The following is an 18,191-nucleotide window of genomic DNA, read 5'->3' on the forward strand; positions in this document are numbered from 1 at the left end:
GGGCAGCGCCCGACAACGCAACACGGCCGTAGCGGTCCGCTGTCGGGCCCCGCCCGACAAGGGTGTTCGTGGTTTAAATTTTGCTGTTTTCTCACCGCGAGTCGCGCGCATTTTTTGTATACATGAAGGGCCATCTCTTGAGGAATAAGTGAGCTTTGTTTGTTGAGGCTTTACTTTTTTGACACTAGGGTGCAGCACTATGATCAGCACGGGGCCTAGAGCGTACCCACTCGCGCGCGCGGTTCGCTGAGAAGCATGGCCACGTTTTCACCGCGTGCCTTTTACGGCGGTGCTTTTAGCGAAAGCGAGGATGACTTTAGTGAGGAAGAGAATTACGTGCCTCCACCAGACAGTGATGACAGTGATTCGACAGAAGTGAGTGACGAAGACGACGACGGCGGCGGTGGAAACCTGCAGTAATAACCCTGGCCTGCACACAGGGGAATGCTTTGAGCGGTATCATACGTTGCCCAAATATCACTAAAAGAGTTGCCTGCAGAATGCAGGAGCAAAAATAAATATCCTGTGCGTTTCTCTTCCACAGCTTGTGTTTTTATTCGCGGCGCCAGAAACTGGCGAAATAGTTTCGGACCGCTAGAGCCGGAAAGTGGGTAAAGGTTTTGGACCGCAAAGGGTTAATGACTCACAAGTCGCGTTGGCCAGTCTACGGGCATGCGAGCGTAGCTGCATACTCGAAATGTTTCCCTAGATACAAACGCGCACATCTTATACACACTAATCAAGGCAGTTTACCGTTGTTTTCCTTACACGGTACCCAAGAACGTCTTTCACTCACTATAATGGCGGAAACTTATATTAGGCGTTTCTTGAAATCCCATGTAGCACACCGATGGAGCAAAATTGTAGACGTCTTGTACTGTACAATTTCTATGCACGCCAATGCACTCCAGGTGGTTTAAATTATCCGGAGCCCTTAACGACGGCGTCTCATATAGCCTGGGTCGCTTCGGGAAGTTAAACCCCACAAAACAACAAAAACAAAGCCACACAACGTACACACGCAATTATACCTATACGCATGAGACCCGGGCCTAATACGGGCCTGGCTCAGGCCCGAGCCCGGCCCGGGCCCGAAGACCAAGGGCCCGAGCCCGGCCCGGGCCCGATCCAAGAACCCCGGGCCGGGCCCGGGCTTTCGGGCCGGCCCGCGGGCCTGTGCAGTGCTCTAGTAAGCGTGGTTTTTTTGGTATTGTGAAAGAGTACTTTACTAACATGAGAAAAATCGTTTTGCTCTTTAGTGTCCCTTTAAAACTTTTGGACATGAGTACGAATCCTTATTGGATGAAACAAATGGGCTGAAAGGAAAAAAGTTGTATTATTGTTTGAAGTTCTTTCGAAAAGAGCTTGGTGGTAAAATTTGTAAGTGATTCTGATGTAGTGGGCTATTATCTGAATGTGCAGTTCCTGGATACCTGTATGCCTCATCTCCCCGAGCGGGATCGTCCGCTAATTCTGCAAAAAGTGAAGGAGTTGCTGAACCAGACGAACTTGCACTACCTGGTGTCTGATCGTTTCCGCAAGACTGTTGCCTCTATTGCGAATTCCGTGCAAAAAGACAGCGAGAGTACAAATGTGTATAATTGCATCAGGGAGCTCGCGGATGAGCTGCGGTCTCGTCGGGAGAAGAAGAGTAAAAAAAAGAAGACATCCTGTGTTGTGGTGGGTGAAGGCTCAAACACTTCTTCTACAGGTTTCACTGGAACCTCGGACGAGGACACTTCGGATAGCAAACATGGCATACCAGACATGCCTTTAGCCTCCGACTCCGTAGCATCACATTCAAGACTGTCAGCCTCAGTGTCTTCAGCATTGTCGTCGAGTGCGGCACCAGACAGTTCAAGTGTGGCACAAACTGAGACGACTAGTGCGGCTGTGACGAAAAAGCAGTGTGTGGATGAAAGAGAAGGGGAGAACCGTGAAGAAAAGTGCAGCAATGGTGTTGATAGTGCAGGGGAGACAAGTGGGGTCTCGCAGGTCTCTGAGAAGCAGCTTCGGATTGAACATTACATTAGGAAGTTGGAAAAGCACCTTGTTGTGAGTACCATTCATCTGTGGTTTGTTTATGACTCCTGGTATCTCTTGTTTCATGAGGCCATTTGAAAGAGCACTAACACATTTTTGAAGTTGTAGAAGTTCTACCGCATACTTCTTGCACATAAGAGGATTATACTTGGCGAGTATGAAGGTGAAGAAATGCATTATAATGTGACCCTTAAGTTGGTTTTAAAATGCCAGATCAGCGACATCAGCATTATTGTGACATCACCACACATTGCAGTATTTGTAGACATCGTGTAGCTGTGATGCTACACAATATTTATGATGACATAAAAAAAGTATGCTTGTTAGTTATCCACTATTTGATGCATTTTATTCTATGTACCCTGCGAATACCTTTTATCTTAACTGTAAAATGGTTTTATTTAGAATGTAATAGCACAACTTACTCATACCTGTTTTTTATCACCATTTGAGACCTTCAGGTTATTTATTAACCTGCATGTTCTTTTGAAGGGACCCTGAAATGTCTTTTTGAAATTGTGTTAGCGTTTAGGCTATGGCATTAGCATATCATTTGCACCATAACTTAAGTGATGCACCTTGTGTCAAGGCAGCTACATGCAGTTGGATATTACCCTCCTTCTCAGCACTGCTTTTCCTCCTTAACATGTTGAGCGTGCAGCCATCGGTAGTGACAGCAGGTGCCACAACGATACCAGCTGGTCCCATTTTCTTCTTTAGTGCGCCGATAATCTGAAAACGCCGAGATGTATATGGACAAACTAAAATACCTGAAGACAATCGCCGGTAAAAATTAAATTTCGGCACTGGGATGGTATCTTTGGGGATGAAGTTACGGTTACAGATGTGTGGGTCTTGGTGTTGATCATGTAACGAGATCCCAACACTCGCTGTACCGATGAGCAGAAGCGGCTTCGGTCACTGGTTACCTTGCACAAGCATGCGATATCGCAGCTTGACGTGTTACCAGTCAATGGATTTGCAGCCTACTTTTAAAGCATCAAGGGCGCTACGCGGTCATGAGGCTTGAGAAAAAGAGATACACACTGGTTGTACAGCTCATGTCAATACGGAGCATGTATTAAAGGCAGACGACATTCACTGTCCACAGGAAGTCCCCATGTGTAATAGTAAATTGGGATTGTTTATTCTCTTTTTTTTTACACGACATTATTTATTTATTTATTTATTTATTTATTTATTTATTTATTTATTTATTTATTTTTACGTACTGCAGCCTCAATGAGGCTATTGCAGGAGTGGGAAAAGAAAAAAAAGCAATAACAGCAAATCAACATTCATGAACAGGCTTCTAGAAATTCTTTGAGTGGTAAGCAACGCACACACTTGGCAACAAATTCCAGGCTTCTATAGTTGCAGAAAAAAAACTATATTTGAACATGTCAGTGCGGGTGAAAAAAGTTGTAATGTTAAGGCCGTGGTCACTCCACGTAGATAAAGGTCTGGAGAACTTAAGATAACTGTCTAGAGTGTCGAGGCGGGGAGAATTGATTAAACTAAAGAAATTTCAGGCATTCAACGTGGCGACGTTTCGCAAGTGTAGTGAGACCTAGTTGAGGAAGAAAATTCGACGGAGAAAAATTCCTGTCATATCTTTTGCATACAAAACGCACAGCTCTTTTTTGAACGGATTCTAGTTTTTTAATGTCACATTTCTTATGTGGGTTCCACACCACGCAACCGTATTCGAGGATGGGACAAATGAGAGCTTTGTAGGTAAGCAGTTTGGTTTCTTGAGGAGCAAGACGGAGCGTACGATGTAAATAACCTATTTCTTAAGAGCCTTGTTGCATGTGAAATCAATGTGTTTAGACCATGAGAGATTGTGTGTCATAAGGATACCGAGGTACTTGAATTCGTTCATCCTGCACAAACTAACATTGTTAAAACCATAGTCAAAAGTCAAGGGGCATGAACGTCGGGTAAATTAACAATGACGGTCTTGGAGAAGTTAATATTCATTTGCCAAGATTTGGACCAGCTACAAAAGTGAGAGAAGGAATTGTTAAGAGTGGCATGATCCAGCGGAGATTTAACAGTATGATATAGGACGCAGTCATCTGCGAAAAGGCATATTTTCACAGGGGTGTGCAAGGGGTGGTCATTAATATAAAGCAGGAATAAGAGGGGGCCCAGCACAGAACCCTGGGGAACCCCTGATGAAACAGGCATCGAAGGCGAGTTAGTAGAGCTGAAGCACACATACTGTGAACGCTGCGAAAGAAAGTCGGGTATCCAGCCAACCAAGGATACGTTCTTTAGTATGGCAAACAACTTGTGCAATAATTTAGGATGGGAGACAGTGTCGAATGCCTTGGTGAAATCTATGAAAAAATGGTGTCAACCTGGTCACCTATGTCCAACGAGCTGTTGATGTCTTGAACGAATTCTGTCAGTTGAGTAATAGTGCTAAGACCGCATCTGAAGCCGTGCTGGGAAGTGCTTAAGATTTTGTTCGTTTCAAGGAATTCCATGATATGTTTAAAGATAATATGCTCTAACATTTTACATGAATGCGCTGTTAAAGAGATTGGTCTATAATTGCTTAATAATTGAGCATTACCTTATTTAAATAAGGGGAGAATTGAAGCACATTTCCACGAGAAAGGAAGTTTTTCATCTATTATGGACAACATTTGTTCACAGTTCAGTTGGAAGAATTGCTCTTGACGTAGATTGGACAGCCAATTGGCTTAGTCACCTTGTGTGATCTCGCTCACCTGTAGAATGCACTTTGGAACGCGCCACCGTCAAACCCCATAATCTTGAGTTCAGCAGTGCAAAGTCAAAACCGATGGGTTACTGCACAGAGTGCGAAATGACACTCTTCGCAGGACTGCCTTTAAAACAGTTACTTTTCTGGGTTCCAATACTTTGTTCACACAATAATTTCATCATTTATCATTCTCGGCCTGTTTATGTCCACTGTGGGACGAAGGCCTCTCCCAATGATCTCCAGTTTACCCTATCCTGTGCAAGCCGATTTCTTTTCATCTCTGCGAACTTATTCATTTTGTCACTCCATTTAACTCTGCCTTCCTTGACTACGTTTTCCATCCCTTGGTAATCATTTTGTTGCTCTTACTGTCCACTGGTTGTCTGTCCTACACATTACATGGCCAACCCAGATCCATTTCTTTTGCTTGATGTTATCTAGAATACCTGCTACCCTTGTTTGTTCCCTGACCCATTCGGCCGTCCTCCGATCTCTTATTGTTACTCCTATCATTTTTCGTTTCATTACACGCCGCGTAGTCCTCAACTTTTTCTCTATTTGCTTTGTTATCCTTGATGTTTCAGCCCCATATGTTGGAACTATGATGACAGAGTGACAGCTTATCTGATTAACTCTTTCCATACTGCGCCCATAGGGCTTTGATAGCCTGCTATTGATGATCGGAATTGCCGCTTTCGAGACATTCTGCGCCATCCATCGCGAAGGAAAAGAACTACCTTCTGTATGTAGTTTTTTTTTCTGCATGGCCTTGACCTTTGAAAGCGCTCCGAAGTTGTGCGATTGTCAAAGTGGAAAGTGAAAATGGCCACCGCCGGAGAGGCATGGAAAGATCACAGATATCGGCATTCCGGCATGTTTGTGGCTGATCTTATCAATTTAACTAGCAGCAGCGAGTCTGAAGATGCTGCCTTTTTGTCGGACTTTAAGTTTGAGAGTAATGACTACTACATGAAGTAGTACGGTTTGGCGCGTGTTTTGTACAACTCTGGAAACTGATCGCTGCGCGACATAAGTGTTTAGCGTTTGATTTGTCTGCTTAAGACAACCATTTGTAGCTAAAATAGCCTAAAGTTTTTTAGGTGAGTAGACGGAAGAACCAGAATGAGACGGACGCTCACTTGAAGAGGCAAACGCCATTTAGCGTTTGAGGTACACGTGATAGGTGCGACTTTCTCATGTGTGCAAAAACACCAAATGACAATGTCTAAATTTCAACAAATATAAAGATCTGACTGGTGTTTGCTGCGTCCTGTCTGAAAGAGCTTCCTGTACAAAATCAAGGAGTTTTGTTTCATTTCTCGTGTAGAAAATGCAGACACGGTTGTGGGACTAGTATATTGATTGGCAGTAGCGTTTTCACAATTTGGCTCTGTAGCCTTCGCTTCATTGCCAAGAGAAGTTGTCCGTGAGTATAGGCCAACAATACCCCTGAACGCCTTCTAACTTCTTGAGTAGCTCTGCTAGTCTAGCTTCACTTGACACGGTCCTTGTGATGAACGTTCCCAAACTCAGTTACCAGTGGCTCGGTCCAGAGATTATTAGCACTCTCCACTGCTTTGCAAGACCGACTGCCACGGTGGTTGGATGTTCTACAACTGCTGGAGTCTGAGGGCCAGCATTGAGTTGTGAGCTTTGTTTGGGAGGCAGTAGCCATGTACTGCACCATGGAGGTCAATTCCTGTACTGGTGAAGGTGTGAGTCGTAGAGAGGAAGCAGAAGGAGTAGGAATTGTAGTCACGACTCGTTTTTGGCCAAAACAAATGGACACCTCCTATGGCCATGTGGAAGAGTTGACTGGATGACCATGCCTCAGAGGTGTTCAAGGCCTGATATATCTGGACTGTCATAATGATTTGGGTTGCTTTCGGACTTAAAATGTCTGTGATGTCAAGGTTTTGCTCATTTTGAATAGTAGGACAGCTATGCTTGCTTGCTAAAGCTGCCCATGCAGTTCGTGCTCGTGTCTTTGCTTAGACACCTAGCGCTCCCATGTAGCTGTGGGTGGTGTCTGTTTGTTTTGGCCAAAAACAAGTTGCCATCACTACTGATAGCCATTTCGAGGTTTGTAATGTACAGAGATACTGACAAAGAGACGTGTGAGTAAGGTGTCAACTGCAGTAAAATGATGTGCTATCTTACTGCTTATTGAAAGGAGTTTATTGCCTCACGAATCGATTCCTGCAAAAGCTTTTCAAATCCATTTCGAATCCCAATGAGTGTGCTGAAAGCTACACGGGTGGGATGGGGTAACAAAAAGGCAAAAAGCTATGTTAGCGCACATCATGAACTTGAGCATTTTCTCATGCTCTCTTTCTTTAAGCGTGTTCGCTCACTTCAAACGTGATTCCTGAACGCGCTAGTGTTGGTGCTGGGTAATTTAAGCACACTGTGGAGCGCGGTGACGACTTGTGGCGGCCACAGTAACTATGTAGCACAAAAATGCTTGATTTTGTGGAATTCTGGCCAAGGTCTGTGAGTACCTGATGCAAGGCACTGGCATTGTCCTCCTGCATCAGCTTGACTGAGGGATAGTAGCGAAATTCAGAAAGTGCATTGTCAAGCAAATTTGATTAGCGAAACACTAAGCGATGTCTGGCAAGGCGTCTTGCTTGCGAGGTGCTTAGGGCCTATTTATTCTCAAGCCGCCCTGCTGCCCTGCACAGGGTGGTGGGTGACCTTCCGCCTTTTTCTTGTTGGTTGATGAGAGATGGGTGGCAGTGAGTAGGCAGCGAGAGATAAGCGGAAAGCCACTGGCCCTGTGAGGTGCGGTAGGGTGGCTTGAGGATAAATAGGCCCTTAAAAGAGACGAGGCATGCAATAGCAAGCATACTGGTAAGTTTTTAAACAACTGTATGCATTGGTCAGTACTACTGTAGTAGCAGGCTCAGTACAGAGTGAGTGACCAACTGAGGCACTAAGTGTTTGAAACAGCATGTGTCTAATCCACACAAAGTTCGCAGCGTTGAAAATTGGCACTGCACTCAAGCTTCATAAGGTTTGAGGCCACTTAATGACGTTCAATAAATAATCTAAACAAACAAGGCACAAAGGCTGCGACGCCGAAAAGGCAGCGCGGCGAAAGATTAGCTCGAATATATGCATGCAGGCTGAGTTCAGCAGATGACAGTTGTCTTCTCCCGGAAGTGTATCACATCAAAATTTAAAACGAAACTTTTGCTTGCTTGTGCCTGTTTATTCAACTACAACAACTATTATACACTGTAATACAGTAACGTTGACAAATTTTTTTCGGGAGGGGGGCGGGTTCAACCATACTTTATGTATGTGCTTGTGTATGTACACATGCAAAATTGAAAAATTTCAGGGGGGAGGTTTGAACCCCCGAACCTCCCCTCCCCCTGGCTACGTCACTGCTGTGATAATAGCAAGAGGCACATCTTAACCAAACTCCGCTCTTTATCTATGTCAGCTATTGGCCAATTGCAGCAATCTGCTAAATGACAAAATGGAGCAGCCCCGGCAGCTTTGAAGAGAGTGAGGACGAGCGCTACAGAAAGTGGCAACTTTGCACTGTGCTTGTAAACTCTACGTGCCACGCACAACTACAAAATTTGGCTGAGCTGTTCCTAGCAGTGTTTGCTGTTTGCAGAATGCGTTTTTTCACCAAGCCTGAGGGATGGTTCAGGACCCCTTTAAAGATGTCTTAGCCCCACTTTAAAGCTTTCTCGGTTTAGAGTCTTCAATAATTTTTTGCACTTTGTCGCCATCGTTGCTGAGCAGCACGATGTCATCTGCAAACTGCAATTTGTTGAGATATTTTCTGTTAATCTTTATTCCTATTTTTTCTTAATTTAGTCATTTGGATACTTCTTCTAAGCACGCAATAAACAAGATGAGAGAGATTAGATCTCCTCTCCTGACCCCTTTCCTGATTGTAATATTTTTGCTTTCCTTGTGAAGAAGCAGGTTAGCTGAGGAATTTTTGTAGATGTTGGCTATGGTATTCACATGTCTCAAGTACCCCTTGGTAACACGGTGCCTCCAAAACTGCTGGTGTCTCGGCAGAGTTGAGTGCCTTTTCCTAGTCTAGCCCCGCCACGGTGGTCTAGTGGTTATGGCGCTCGGCTGCTGACCCGAAGGTCGCGGGATCGAATCCCGGCCGCGGCGGCTGCATTTTCGATGGAGGCGAAAATGTTTGAGGCCCGTGTACTTAGATTTAGGTGCACGTTAAAGAACCCCAGGTGGTCCAAATTTCCGGAGCCCTCCACTACGGCGTCTCTCATAATCATATCGTGGTTTTGGGATGTTAAACCCCAGATATTATTATTATTGCCTTTTCCTAGTCTATGCAAGCCATATAAATGGGTTTGTGCTACTCAGCAGATTTCGCAATTACCTGATCGATCGCGTGGTTATGATCCATTGTAGAGCATCCTTTCCTGTAGCCAGCATGTTCTCTAGCTTGATTAAAGTCCAGTGCATCTCTTATCCTATAAAATTACCTTTGTGGATAATTTTTTTAATACTGAGTAAAATAAATATTGCCTCATCAAAGAGGTTAGACAAAACTTTCCTGCAAGTGTATCATACGACAAGTTATATGCAGGAAAAAGCATTAAAGGAAACACTACACATAAAAATATTGCCATATAAAGCCCATATCTTCTTCCTCAAAAGCCTTTTTTTTGTTCCTGTTGAAAACTTGCTCAAACAACTAAGCTTACTTATCTTCAATAACTAAGTTCTTTATTGTAAGCGTAAGCAATACGAAGTGTAGAAAAAGTCATTTATGCATTTTTGATTCTCCCAGAGTTGGAATATCGTGTTGCTGCATTTTCCACCCTGTCCCTTAATTTTTTTTTCACGCTCAAACTATGATGTATGCTGAAAAACAAATTTAGGTTTCGATGCATGGCGAGATTTTGCAATATCATGTAAACATTTCATTGAAGTTAAGAAATAATAGGGAGCCTCTGTGTGTCCTTATCGGGAGACGCCCTACACGCATATAAGTGTGTGCACATGTGGACACTGACTCTTAGCTAACATGCACCAGGTTTTAAAAGTACATGGATTAGAAGGAGACCAAATGTATGCTGTTTAGAGCCTTGCTGAAAAACAGACAGCAACCCTTTTGTCACTGGCATTCAATTAGTGCACTTCATTGTTACGCTACTAGTGCAGTAGTTTTCAGAAAAGCATTCTCTGTAGTGGGTGCAAACATTCTTGATCGATACTGTCACCAGACATGCCTGTGAGACTGGAAAAATGTGTTAATGCATGCTGTTATTTACTGTATTTTTGTTGAGAAAACTTGGTGCTGCCTGTCAAAGTATCTTGCTATCTGCATGCCAAGCCTGCAATTGTAACTGCATTTCTCTCTACAGAAATTGCATAGGGCTATAAAGAAGTTACGTGAAGAAGAGGTGGACTTGAATTGCGATGATGACAACTCTGCCTACATTCAGGAAGATAAATTCAAGAGGAAAGCTGTTGCTGTTTGGCAAAAGATATGTGAATTGGAACAGAAGCGCGTCACCACAGGCCTTGAGCGGGAAAGGAAGTTCCGCTACAAAGGTGAGCTACATTTGTGCCTAAGCAATGAGGCAAAATAAGGGTGAATAACTGTGTGCTCGATATTGTGTGTGAAGCCTGTGTTGGGCTCATTGTGTGCACCGCAAGAGGCAATACAGATACATGTTCTCTAGGAGGTTTTTAAGGCTTGCAAGCTTACGGGGAAATCAAACCATTTTTGTGGCTAATAGGTCCCAGAGTATTGCGGGGCTTAATGTGTTGAGTGATATCTTAAAGGGACCAGTTTATTTTAAATTTACTACCCTTTGAGGCAAATGAACCACTGGTGTAATGCATGCAAAAAATGGCACCCATGTTTATGCCTAGTCAGAAACTTTGGGTACACAGCAGAAGTCGTTATCCAAAGAGTGTGCTACTGCACTAATTTTTTTTAAGGAACCTCGCAACACTTTCTAAGTAATCGTACAATGCCTTCGCTATTGGATTTTATCACCTCACGAATCTCGTGCCACAAATTTTTCGAATCCATCAATATGGTCATTGCAGACTCCTGTCACCTTTTCATCCTGTTGAATGCCTGGAAGTGACACAAGGGGGAATGACAAAGGGGCAAGAAATTAAGTCACAGTGCATCATGGCTTTGAGCATTTCTCTTCTTTTTTTTTGAACGTGTTGGTTCCCACTTTTGGTTCAAACGAGCCTCGGGCCAGCAAGTGGCAGCACCCCATGGAGGCTATGGTACCAGCACAACTATAATGTACTACTGTGACATTACATTATACACAATGCAGCAGAAAAAGCGATGCACAACGGCTGAGCTACAAGCGTACCTGGTGCACCCTAGCTTTGTCTTGTGTGAGCTTGACTGATGGATAGTAGCCATATCCAGATTGCATATTTTGAAGGGCTTTTAATAAGCTAAATATACCAAGCGATGTCTGTCAAGGCATGTAGCTCATAAGGCACATAGCAGAGAGCTGGCAAGCATACTGGTGGTTTTTGAGGTGATGATTAAAAAGTTGTGTTGTGGCGGGCTTAATATGACACAGTTAATCAATTCAAACACGTAGTTCTTGAAAGAGCACGCATGTAGTGCACTGGGTGCCACCTCACAGATAGGAGGAAATGAAACATTCAGCAGATGATCTTCTATAGGTGGTATGCACTTGACGTCATCCGCGAGGAGCGCTAGCGTTGGGGTCGCCATTTTTAAGGTCCGCGCTCTCGCCGCACGCGCGAGAAACTCGCTGCATGCGCTGTTTCCAAGATCTGTATGGTGACTTGGATGACTAGAGACCTCTGGAACACTTTTGCACGCCGACGCACAAACAGCACAGACTGCGAGTACGAACGGACCTTCAAAATGGCGCGCCGATGGTGTTGCCACCTTGCGGATCAAGACTCAGTGCATACCCCTCATTGAGACCAGGAGGCAAAAATGAGGTAGTTTTTTATATTTTTTAAAGTAGAGGCACATTTTTTTATTTATTAAACTCTAGACAAACAATAGGAGTATTACTGACGATGTTTTTGCAATCATGAAATCAGTGGATGCCCGTATCAGCTCTGCCTGCTACAAGTCAGTCCTGCCTGCAGCATAGTTTGCTGAAAGGAGATCAAGCAATTTTTGGCTGTCTTGGACATGAAATTGTAAATTCGTTGCTGCATTCAATGCAATATTTGGCTCGCATGTTCACGGGAGCCTTGAGTACAAATTGGCAGCATTTTCTGACTCTATTCAAGAAGTGTTGCAGGGCTTCTTTCAAGTGCAATTTTGCACACAATACGAAGCAGTGATGCAATGACTGGTACAATATTACATGTGGTTGGACTTGCACTGCTGTCTGGTATCATGGTATCAGCTTGAGTAAATACTCAGTGGCGTGAATGAGCAATCTGCTTTCGAGAAGAAAATTTCATTTTGGGCTGTAGTTTGTCTTCCTTAGTGGAAGGTGGTGCTCTCCAATGCATTAAACAAGCGGAGAGACACAACCCTTCCTTCTCTTTCCTATCCGGCCTTTGTGCCACTGCCTTCATTTAAATTACTTCAACTTGGTACTGTTCTTAGGACTTGCCATGCCATTGTGCAACTGCCATAAAAAATGGGTCCCGGCTTCATCCTCTGTCAGGCAGGGAAATGTTGCCATTCGTGAGCAATACTGCCGTCGGCCTGTGAATTGCAAACAGCGTGCAGCATGTTGCTGTGCCACTTGCATGCACGTGTAGTGTGTCTCCTCAATCAGACCGCCAAGTGTGAATACATTTGAGAATAACTGTACTTGAAATGCAAGTGATGTGGCACTTTGAATCACAAACCAAAATATGCAACACTTGTGTGCTTAACAAGCAAGCAGCATGAGAGCAGGCGTGTAACTGACTGCATGGAGATGCGCTAGCAGACGAGCTGGAAGTCATAGGTTTTTGTTCAACGAGTTGACAGCGTTTCCCCTGGTGAAATCACCAGGTGCACACAGTTGATGTCACGATGAGCTAGGGGACACTGGAAAAGCCCTGAGAGGCGCAAGGGAATGTTTTTTTTTCCAGCACTCCCACAGCACATAACGCTGTGGCATTTGGCATAGCTGATCGAGATGGCATTCTGAATGCAATGCGTGTGTTTACCTGAAATGTTTAAAATAATGTTGGAAAGGGGGTATTAGGGGCCCTTTAGTACCAGGCATGTTCTGCACCCTTCATGAAAGTCTTGTGGGACCCCTTTAAGGTGGCGGTTCCACTACCACCATCTTGCCAATAGTTCGAAAAACGTTTCCCCTGGTGAAATCACCAGGTGCACACAGTTGATGTCACGATGAGCTAGGGGACACTGGAAAAGCCCTGAGAGGCGCAAGGGAATGTTTTTTTTTCCAGCACTCCCACAGCACATAACGCTGTGGCATTTGGCATAGCTGATCGAGATGGCATTCTGAATGCAATGCGTGTGTTTACCTGAAATGTTTAAAATAATGTTGGATAGGGGGGATTAGGGGCCCTTTAGTACCAGGCATGTTCTGCACCCTTCATGAAAGTCTTGTGGGACCCCTTTAAGGTGGCGGTTCCACTACCACCATCTTGCCAATAGTTCGAAAAACGACAACAGACGACGCCACTCATCCACGTTTGCAGAAAGCGAGAAAATTGCGCGCGCAAGTATGGTCAGCGTCTCCTCGCGCGTTTTATATGTTATATGTCGCGCTAGGTGACGGAAATCGGCCGACAAAAAGCAAGGAGCACAAACGCGGACGGCGTCTTTCACCTACAATCGGGGCCAACTGTTGGCGTCGTTTCAACGACATGACGATAAGTGCCCCAGTGACAGCTGGCAAACTGAAACCAGCGTCGTTTCGCTCAAGTGTTTTCGCAAATACACAAACGATCTTGTCTCTCTCAATTACGTCCATGGAATAACGATTGAACATAACATGAACCAAACGCTTCGAAGCGTATGAATGCACTGGCACGGCCGCTGGATAAAAACAAGGTCGTGGCACTGGCATGGCCGCTAACCTTCTTTTTGATGTGGCGACTATAGTTTTCTAGTTCCCTATAGTGGCGTTACAGATACGAAATTGTAAACAGTACGTTATCTAGGTTACCAAAAAGGTAACACGTTACCGGTAACGGCGTTACTGCCAACACTGAAGTACGGTTAGTGACGCCTCGCGCGTCTCCTGCGTGCCGCGCGAGGCAGCGGGAATCGACCGATGAAAAGCAAGGAGCATAAACGCGGACGGCGTCTTTCACCCACAATCGGCCGAGGGTTGGCGTCGTTTGAAGGACACGACCAAAGACAATTGACAGTTGGCGGACTTTTTTTTTTGTTTTGAAGGATAGCCTTGCCAGGCATTCGAAAACTTGTTACGGGCACCAGTAATTCGCGAAAAAAAAACGAAACAACACTTCCCTAAACAGCCGAATGTAATGTAGACGTAAGCGCGAAAGCTAGGGCGCGGAAAAGCAAAAAGGCTGCATGATCCTGTCCTAAATGTCACTCGCTCCATGCATGCCCCCTCCCTTTCAATCATTCTTTTTCGTACTGATATTTGGACGTCACAGCCACGTGTACACGGACGATGGGCTGATACTGAATTCATGTTTGGCGGCATCCTTTTTTTTTTTTGGCTTGCCATTGTTACGGTTTGATGGAAAGCAGTGAATGAGACTATGAAAAACGCAAGCCATATAGCAGTATGAGAAGCACTTCAAGATTACTTTATTCATTTCGCCGATGTTTTCGTGCGGGCGTTATCTTATCAAAGCCTTTGTTGAAAAATGGAAAAGCTCTTGCTTTGACGGACACATCGAGCAAATAAATGGTACACACACACACACACACACACACACACACACACACACACACACACATATATATATATATATATATATATATATATATATATATATATAGATGGTGTAGCCTGAGGGCAAGATAATGACAAACACTGCAACATAAAGGCGCTCGCTGACACGCGCACGCGAACACTACAAACACCCACATGAATGCAATGCGACGTTTCAACGTAAATATGGAATGCAGTGTTCATTCAGTTCCAGAAGTTGTACTTGTTGCTTTCAATTGAGCAGCGTAGTTTCTAAGGAATACGTGAAGACTCTCCCTTTCATGGCATTCAAGAGCATTATTTGGAAGACACGCGAAGCATCCTACTTGCACTGCACTGACAAGCGTGATTCATAAGGCACACATCAACAGTCCTCCTGGCACCGCAACGAACAGTAGCATTCGTAAGACATATGCGAACTTGTTCCATTGGATAACATGGAATAATAAAATGTGTAAGTGCACTTACTCTTCAAAACGTGTCTGTATGGAAGTAATGTCGGCATCCAAACACTAGCTCAGTTGTTGGAGGGGCCCTACAGTACGGCACATGGAAACGGCTGTTTCTTGTAGCAAACTTGTCATTTCTTTCTCATCAGCGTGGCGGATATTGGGCACTAAATAAAGGCGTGAAGGGAATATTGTGGCTTGCGTTCCGCTTTATACCACCGCAAGCATGCATGGTTACGTGCCTGTTTATTCCTTCTCTTTCCTGGATTTTTTCGCCTTTGATGCCGCGTCATTCTTTGTTTTTTCTTTAGCCTCAATTGCAAGTCTGTTCCATTCTGGACGGCGGACGTCCATGGATCGTGCAAGTCTCGAGTCGACTATTTCTGGAAGGACGCAGTCTTTGTAGAAGCGAAGAAGAAATGGTTCCATTTTTGTTTTCCAAAAAGCATCATCCCTGTGTATTTCTTGCACGTGTATTCCTTTCGTGGTGTACACTACAAAGTCGCACATGATCCGTCTGGTGATATGCAGCTGGCCCTGCACTTGATAAAAATACCTGTGCGATCTTGAAAGGACAGGAGCGCCGTCTTTTTGCTTCTTCGTCAAAAACTTTCGTGCTGCTTCCATTGGTTCATCTTCCTTGTACCTGAAGGGACATTTTACTTCCACAATGCGGTCTGTGCCAACCAGTCCGTCCGGGGAAGCTGCCAGAAACCCGTGTTCCAAGTCAACGAAAAGACCGCAAGGCTGCACAACCGTCCCTTTCTCTGAAGCATACAGTTGAAGTGCAACACTTTCGTGTTGCTTCCCATGCTCTGTGGCGGCTGTTGCGAAGCCTTTAGGATGAAGGAGCCTCCTCACTAGCGCATCACAAGGTGTGCTGTCCTTCCTTGTGCAAACAGCTTGAAAATCAGACGCGGTGAGGCGAAGCCTTCTTTGTTCGTGCCATTCATGATTGCTAGCCTGGCCACGCGTTTCTTCTTCGATCCTTGCGTACCGGTTTTCATCCACTTGTAGATCGAGCAGCTGCTTTTCTGAGTTTGCAGAAAGTAAGGCAGCTGACATATCTGGCTTTTGACATTTTGGCCCATAGTGCGGTGCCGAATCGCTTAGTGCTTGATTACTGTAAGTGCGCTCACGACAGCCCGACTCCTGAAGCAGCCGCCTTTTGCGCGATATCGCCTGCCTTTTCATATTTAGTCTCTTCTGCATGTATTTCTTCAGGATCGGGGCTCCACTTGCGCAAGTGACACCCTCGCTAGCTTTAGCGTGCCACTCGGGTCCCAGTTGAAAATGAAGACCTGCACCTTGACAGCGATGCTCTTAAGAACCCCTCTGGCAACGATTGATCTGCTTTCCTCCTGCAAACTTGGCCACGAGAGACATTATGGCTTCAGCGAGATTGCTGGTGTCATCTGTTATTAGACGGTCGGCTTTGTCTGCGATGATGTTGGCTGCAGACATAAGCTTCACTTGTTGTATTTTAGGAAGTCCGTCGTACAGGTTGTCTCCTTTGCTTCCATTACAAAAGTAGCTTTTACAACCATCGTGACTTCCAAACACATGAAGCGGTCCATTCCTGATGTCTGAAGCTAGCTCATGAATAAGCCTTGCCTTTTCTTTGTTGAGGTCTTGCTCGCTGCCTTCAAAATCGCGCAGAATTTTGGCGTAGTGGCTCACAGCCTTTCGTGCACCATTCTTGATTCGCTTGATTCTGGGACCCGACAGTAGCGAGCGAGTGCCTTTGCTTTCTTTAGCGATGCTGTAAAGCCGAGATGTGTAGCACTTGACTACATGATTGGCGCACTCGTTTTTCTTTATGAATCGACCGTAGTCTACCCTTGTCAGAAGTTGGTAATACACCGAGGAGTCTCCATCACCTATGAAAGTGCGATACTGCACGCCATGCATTTCAGTGCTCCTTTGGAATCCTTCAACAAGAATGTCGGCCTCCATGGCGCCAGAGCTTTGATCCCAGTTTCTGTAGCATGAGTGCTCTTTTCTCTCGCCTTTCTTGGCATAGTACTCGCAAGTGCTACACAGCTTGTTCCTCACACCCAAGTAGAGCAGCTTTTGTGTGCGTTTTCCTACGATGACAGCCACACCCGAGTTGGCAGAGTACCTGTGGCCATGACTCCTATGGGACCAGCCGCCGTCCACAACTACGGTGATCCATGGGGTGGTGCCATCCTCGCAGAAATCTCCTGCAGCCTCTGCCAGCATTTTTTCTTCTTCGCCGGCCTCAGTCATCTCTTTTATGAGGGTCCCCTTCCACATCTGAAAAGAAACATATGAAGACGTGGGAGCTTTCAGCAACATTTCAAGTTACTTTTTATGGCGACATTCACCTCTGAGTGGCACATTTTTTCGGGCACTATAACAGTTGCATTAGGATGTCATTTCCGATAAAAAAATATTCATCAGTAAGGGGTGCCTTTGTACCCGTGCGTAATTTGGCAGAAAATAACACCGGCACAGTGCATGAAATGAAAACCTATTCGCGACTACGAAGCGCAAATGCAGCGCTTTGCGCGCATAATGAAGCCGCAATGTTGACATATACTCAATCGCGACACGTCAGAGCTTGCCCATTTGCGTAAGTACTAAAGCTAGCGGCATCGCAAGATTGTTGTCTAGATAAAGCAGTTGTGCTCCTAGGCTAATTTTCCACAGTTCGCTCGATGCCCATGGCGGAAATATGGGCACAGGCGCAAGTATGCAGTTTGGCACATGGTCACAGACCACTTTTTGTTCAAGCGAAACTTGTAATGACTGACCTATGTAGCTTGCGTTACGAAAAACCTTCCTCGGCTACGTGCGGCTCGCACCAATGAAATAATAAATTGAACGCAATAAATTTCCTTTACGGAGTCGGGTGGGACCACGGTTCCCCGCGGGTTGAAAGCGAGTGCCCTGAACCCTAGGCAAGACAACGTGCTTGCTCGAAGTGAAGTAAACGTGTTCTACCGAGGAAGCGAAAAACAGTTGGGAAGCAGTATACTAGTTGTGGGCGTTGTTTGCACTATTATGTGTAGGCGGACTAAAGGCGATAATGCTGTACACTGCGTGATGTCAATATCAGAAATGACACATTTCAGAAACATTGAA

General features: G+C 45.0%; 2 protein-coding genes across 2 annotated transcripts in view; both read left to right on the forward strand.

Moving 5' to 3' along the window:
• LOC119379553 (E3 ubiquitin-protein ligase Topors) overlaps nucleotides 1-18,191 on the forward strand; it is a 371,896-nt gene that overhangs the window by 236,081 nt on the left and 117,624 nt on the right. The gene's annotated exons all lie outside the window — the stretch shown is intronic.
• LOC119379550 (uncharacterized) overlaps nucleotides 1-18,191 on the forward strand; it is a 133,627-nt gene that overhangs the window by 61,581 nt on the left and 53,855 nt on the right. Inside the window, exons 11-12 of the mRNA XM_037648852.2 lie at nucleotides 1,423-2,055; nucleotides 10,150-10,339. Coding sequence (XP_037504780.1) covers nucleotides 1,423-2,055; nucleotides 10,150-10,339 — 823 coding nt within the window. The remainder of the gene's footprint in view (nucleotides 1-1,422; nucleotides 2,056-10,149; nucleotides 10,340-18,191) is intronic.

The sequence above is a fragment of the Rhipicephalus sanguineus genome, chromosome 1 (assembly GCF_013339695.2).
Source record: "Rhipicephalus sanguineus isolate Rsan-2018 chromosome 1, BIME_Rsan_1.4, whole genome shotgun sequence".
Lineage (NCBI taxonomy): Eukaryota > Metazoa > Arthropoda > Arachnida > Ixodida > Ixodidae > Rhipicephalus > Rhipicephalus sanguineus.